Source organism: Halyomorpha halys, unplaced genomic scaffold (assembly GCF_000696795.3).
Source record: "Halyomorpha halys isolate HHAL.00 unplaced genomic scaffold, Hhal_1.1 Scaffold223.1, whole genome shotgun sequence".
Classification (NCBI taxonomy): Eukaryota; Metazoa; Arthropoda; class Insecta; order Hemiptera; family Pentatomidae; genus Halyomorpha; species Halyomorpha halys.
The window spans coordinates 716,133-722,440 of NW_027115445.1; the positions used below are offsets into that span (position 1 = coordinate 716,133).

The 6,308-nt window shown below is 27.0% G+C and overlaps 1 protein-coding gene across 4 annotated transcripts in view; it reads left to right on the top strand.

Moving 5' to 3' along the window:
• LOC106679853 (very long chain fatty acid elongase AAEL008004) overlaps positions 1-2,227 on the top strand; it is a 12,472-nt gene extending 10,245 nt beyond the window's left edge. For 3 of the 4 annotated variants that reach the window (XR_010844839.1, XM_014419225.2, XM_014419224.2), the window contains 4 exons: positions 310-366; positions 445-550; positions 617-753; positions 2,005-2,227. Coding sequence is in view for 3 of the 4 variants with exons in the window: in XM_014419225.2 (XP_014274711.1) it covers positions 310-366; positions 445-550; positions 617-753; positions 2,005-2,169 (465 nt within the window). In the remaining variant the exon portion in view is untranslated. The remainder of the gene's footprint in view (positions 1-309; positions 367-444; positions 551-616; positions 754-2,004) is intronic. The other variant, XM_014419226.3, reaches the window with a different exon arrangement.
• The last annotated feature ends 4,081 nt before the right edge of the window (positions 2,228-6,308 follow it).

Here is a 6,308-nt window from a genome sequence, read left to right on the forward strand (position 1 = left end):
AATATATAATAAATACATATTTATGTAACTTTTTTTAAGTTATAAAATTGCTAATTAATTAGTAATTTATATTGTTGAATATACATAATTTATAAATACATATTTTTTTAAATATTTGACAATTTATTAGCACATATTTATGTACATATTTCAGATTTTTAGCACATAAAAATCCTATCCCTACTCATCATACATTGTAAACGGAAAATATACTTAAGAATTGCATCCAAGTGTATCTTAAATAAATATAATATTCTGATAATTACTTTGACTAGTTCTTCAACTTATTGCATTATTATTTTTTTTCAGTTAGTTAAACTCATGATGTATTACTACTTGAATAAAGTCTCTGACCTTATGGATACGGTGAGTATTTCCTTATAATAATTTCTGAGGTTGAACTCTATATGCTAAAAAAATTTTGTTTTGTACGGACATATTTAGGTTTTCCTTATTTTAAGAAAAAAACAATCTCAAGTGACGTTTCTTCACTTATTTCACCACTCAACTATGGTTGTCAGCTCTTGGATAACAATTGCCTACTTCAGAGGTCTTGCTCACATTATTTATATATTATATTTATCTCGATATTTATTTATATGCTAATTTTTTACAGAAAATATTTGTATTATATTTGGGTTAATCAACATGGTGGTCCATTTTTTCATGTATACCTATTACTTCTTATCATCCTTTGGACCAAAGATGCAGAAATATCTTTTTTGGAAGAAGCTATTGACAATAATGCAGTTGGTAGGTTATAGTTTAATAAAAATTTCAAATATCTAAGAGTTATAAATGTCATAATAGTATAGTGTACCTTTTATTTAAAAACAAATTTGATCCTTTTTTTCTCAACTTTATTCTTTTCAAAACCTTCCAACGTTTTGACCCTCAGGTCATTCTCAAGGATACCTACAAAAAGTTTTTTTAATTTTATATAACAATTTCAGATTTTAAAAAAGAAAATGACATCAAAGTAAAGGTAGGGCCAAAGAAATCAGTATGTAAGTGAAGAAAATAATGAAATTGTTATATAAAATTAAAAAAACTTTTTGTAGGTATCCTTGAGAATGACCTGAGAGTCAAAACGTTGGAAGGTTTTGAAAAGAATAAAGTTGAGAAAAAAAGGATCAAATTTGTTTTTAAATAAACTAAACCACTCTCAAACAAGAATATATTAATAAGAATTAATCTAATAGTGTACCTTGTTTATGAAAAATAATTATACCTGTATGTTTGTTCTGAATTGGTCCACAGGCTATTGGTGACCTTGTGGTTTAGGGCAATAGGTAATTAAAGCAACGTTGAGCATGGTCAGTACTAGGATGGGTAACCACCACAAAAGTACGACCACTCATGATGGTGTCAGTCTACTGAAGGCTGCTTAAGTAGGCCTGGAATTATGATCTATCCCTGAGAACTTTTATCAGGAAAATCGTACTCCTGTCCTTAAAACAGCCAACAACCCTCTCTCATATCAATAATAATAATAATATATTTACTTGTTTTTGATAAATGTAATGTATTAATTAATAATAATAATAATTTATTTGTATTTGGGGCCATCTCTGTACAATTAGAGTTAGCCAGTACAATAAATGTATCCATAACATATTTGTATAAATAATGCTATTTAAAAAGAATAATAAATTAAAAATATTATATAAATTAATAATACATGAAATGGTACTAAACCATTCCCTGTAGGCTAAGCATATTATTTACATTTCTGACCAAAAAAAAATATAAATGAATAAATAAAACATTACTGCATATTTAACATAAACAAATAGATTAAATCTTCACATTTTATTCAGGAGACAGATATGTGAATCTAACTTTAGGTTACATATGCAAATAGAAATTTAAGTTTCAATTCTACTATTCCCAATTGTTACTATTGATTCATGGAAGGAAAAAGCTCCATTACAATCTAGGTTTTGTTAAAACTAATTAAAAAAATTAGATATTATTTATTTATACAACTGATCTCATTTTCAGGTACAGTTTATGATAATGGTTGCATTGTTATTGAAAATGAGCATCTATAACTGCCGTTATGATGTAGTTTTCTGGAGAATATGGATCTTTAACGTTCTAATTTTCATGGGTCTCTTCTTGAACTTTTATGAAAGAACCTACAAGATAAAAAAGAAAAGAGGATAAGACTCAATTTGTTTACATGATGAATCTTTGGTTTAATTAAATGTATTGTAGCACAAAATGAATTAGTTACTTAATTTATATGCTAACCAAAATAAAATCAGTATTAAGTAACAAAAAATACATAGAGAATATGTTGTAAGAATTTGCCGACCTGAGGTTGAACAAAACAGTTTCATTCATAAATTGATATTTAAGATATCTAGTTATAGATGATTTATCTCTCTCTCTCTCTCTCACTATGTATATATATATATATATTTATTTTTTTTTAGTGCTGGCATCTTCATTTCTTAAATATGAATAACAATGTAATAAATATTTCTTAATTTTTAACAAATACAAAAAAATCTAATAGGAATGTTACTGTATAAACTTTAATGTTCCTCAATTATTCAAATGATATGTTTTAAGCTATAACAATGTTAACCATTTTTCAGGTATTATTGAAAAACCAAGAAATATAACCTCTGGTCCTTATCTCTGGCTGAGTACTATAACCTTTTAGTATGTTCACCTTCCTTCCTCCAAATGGTCCAAATAAAGCCCTGAAGGCCTGCGATTTCCACCCCGTCCAATCCCTTTCAAGGACTCATTGACTGGACTAAAACTGCTTGGGTGCATTTTGTAATTGAAATAATTTTCTTCCAAAACAGTTAACAGTATTGTGTAATTAAAATATTAAAATATTTTTTTCTTTCAAAATACTAAAAGTTGTTACTTAAGAAGTATTTTGAGTCAAAAGATTTACTCAACTATGGCAAAAACAACAGGTGGATTATTGGTTTTAAGAATTTACATTTGTGAACCTAAAGGGCTCATAAAATATTCCAAACAGATTTTTTTTTTTTATTCTGTTACCAAAAATAGTTGATGAAGTCCTTCATTTTCATGAAGTTTTCCTTTGATGTGTATTGTCTGCATAGTATGTATTTTTTATTACCTTAAAATTGGGAATGGCACAAAACTAAAATAAACATAGAAAACAATATTTTAAACAGAATAAATGAATTTGTTGTTCACTACTCCATTCAAATTAACTATATAATGATTTATTTATCCACGAGGAGTACCACCCTTTGATTAAGCGTCTATATCACTGGTTAAATGCTGAGTAAACACTTTATAGAGAGTGCTTCCCTTTTATATGAAAGAGCAAGGTTCAGAGAAAAAAAAAAAAGGGAAACAATTCAATGTGGGATAATTTCCCCTTTTTGTCAAGTATTATCATAGCAGGGAGTTTAGAATAATGTATTTATTTAATAATTCAAGCAAAAAAGATATAAAATAAGTAGTTAATGTACATGTACAATGTTTACTTTTTTCTTCTAAAAAGTATTACTGTCAAAACTAGTAGTACACTAGTAAACTAGGTTACAGGTTACATTATATAAATACAACATTAAATTTATTTTTCATACTTTCCCTATGAAAGTCCTGTAAAGTGGGACAAAATGTTGGCTCATAATAAATAGTTTATTTTCAATTTGAGTTACTTTGAACGCACCTAGACCATCTTCCTTTTATAAATTTATTTTTACTTTATTCTTTACATGCAAATTCATATTACTTTTTTATGTTTAAATACCACTTAATCATTTTTTACACATACACAACAATCATAAATAAAGTTTATTTTAAAATTACTTTTCCAGTCTGTAAAGTTTTATTTTGAAAACTGCTAGTCCATATACTTAATGTTAAAATTTATTTTGAATAGTAAATTATTTTTGGGATTAAAAATATAATTTATAAAACATTGATTTCTGCTGTTTACTGCAAAAAATATTTCATTCATCATACATGAGTTTTTGTCCCAATCGAAATGAATGCAGAAAACCAGCTTAAGGTAAATACAGAGAAGACTAAAACAATAGTAATAGATTCCGAATACCTTCTGTGCCAACACTATTCATAAATAACAATCCAATCAAATTCTATTGAAGCACTGAAAACTCTGGAATCACTTTTGGCCTTACCGTTTCCTGGTAAAGTCATATATCTGATATCTTCTGTTAGGTTTTCCAGCTTACAGTGACTAAATTACCTTTGTCACCAATTGCCATTTTAAACCTGCAGCCTTTCTAATCACCTCATTAATATACCTTACATTGTACAATACTGGGGAACTCAAAGCAAAACTAAAATGATTCTTCTTCTTCGGGATCTCTAGGGACAACTCTATCTCCCAATTTTATAAAGAGTTGAAGTGGCTTTACCCTTCCTAGGATTCTAAGAATTTTATGGTGACCTTCCTTTACCAAGTCATCCAATCTTCCTGTACATCTCTGATCTCCTTAAATTCAAATTCTCTATTAATTTTCACAATACTCTATCTTTGTCTTTAGATTTATATACAATGGCCCCAAAACAGTAGCTTCTGACAGATCTTTCATTGTAGGATCCTCTTCCTTTTGGAATTCCATCCCTACTTTCATTTATCACTCCAAAATCCTTCTAACTTTTAAATCTTGCCTACTCCATCACTTCCTATTCATCCAGATCTAAAAGTTATAATTGTAAACAAAAAATTGTAATAACACAAAAAATTTCATTTTTCATTTAAATAGTATTTATTCCATTAAAATACTATTTTATCCTTAATGTTTTAAGGTAGATAGAGTTTTTTAATATTTAATTAAAAATTTTAAATATTGACATTAACATTATTCACTATTTTTTGTTAATTATTATGATTTCTTTTCCCTTAGTTTATTATTAGAAGTTACATTATGATTTACTCATTTTTGTTTGTATTTATTTCATAGCACTCTAAGGCTCTAAAGCAGTTTATATTTTCAGTAATGTTATTCTGAAAGGACTCGTTTCAGATAAATAAAGAATGTTATTATTCATATAACATTATACAAACAAATTGGTAGCTGTCAGATAACTGAATTTATTAAATAAAATATTGATTTATAAATTTAATACATAATTTGATAACATCTAGACAGTATTTTATATGTTATCTATGTTTTTGTTTATATTTGGGCAGAGGGGAAAAATTAAGGGATATTTGGGCTTAGGATGAGGGAAAATCAGACTGATCAGAAGGAGGACTTAAAAAACTAGGTTAGAAGCGCTGGCTAAATAACCATCAACATGAGGCTCCAGGAGTGGCATCATTTAGTAATGATCGGCTTTTTGTTAATAAACGGTGTAGTTATTTTTAGTGTAAGTCAGAATATTATTGAATCAGTTTCGGAACTATATATATCTCAGGAAAAAAGTGGTGTTGGAAATTTAATCTACCCTGGAAGTATGTTTAATGCAGTGGGCGTTCAATGTATATCTTTGATGATCTTCATAGCGGCATATGTTCCGTACATAAGATACAGGGTTTATTTAGATATATTACCTTACTATCGCATCTATGAAGAAAATGATTCTAAGGAATCCATTTTCCTTGTCATTTTTCATCAGAAAATGTTGCACTTTGAATTCATTAATTTGATAGTATATTTAATATTATTTATCTTTATTTTTTGTTTGTTTGCTCTGGAAATTTACAAACCTGAAAAAATTTTAAAATTTAAAGAAGATTTTCCCACTCCAAGGGCAGAAGTTCAATTGTATTCAAAAATACTTGAAGATTATGGTGTAATATTTAATTGGATCAAAACTACTTTTATTTTAACTGGTGAAGGGTGCCTTATTATTGAAAAAATTACATGGGGAAAAATCCAGTTTCATTATAACCAAATCAAAAATTTAAAAACAACTAAAACCTCTCCTATTATCATATGATTCTGCTCATGAGAACGGCGTATACAGACATTTATTTGTTTATTATTATTCAAACATAATACCTGTAATACACTACTGTTTCATTATACAATTTTTGTTTTTATTAATAATTTAAAAGATCTTTGTACATTTTTCATGGAATTAAAAATTTAACAGCTATAAATTTCTTATGCTTGAAGTATGCTTAGTTGATATTTAAGAATATCTTTCAAGAATTTACCATTAATTTCTTTGATAAAGATTACTATACTTACTAAGTTATTGTATAAAGTGATTACCATATTTTTTTTATTGTAATATTAAAATAAAAATATAGGATAATAATTAATTTACAAATCATTAATGAAACATGTTTTATTTTAACTGTTTATTTTTTGGTAAAAGTATATAAA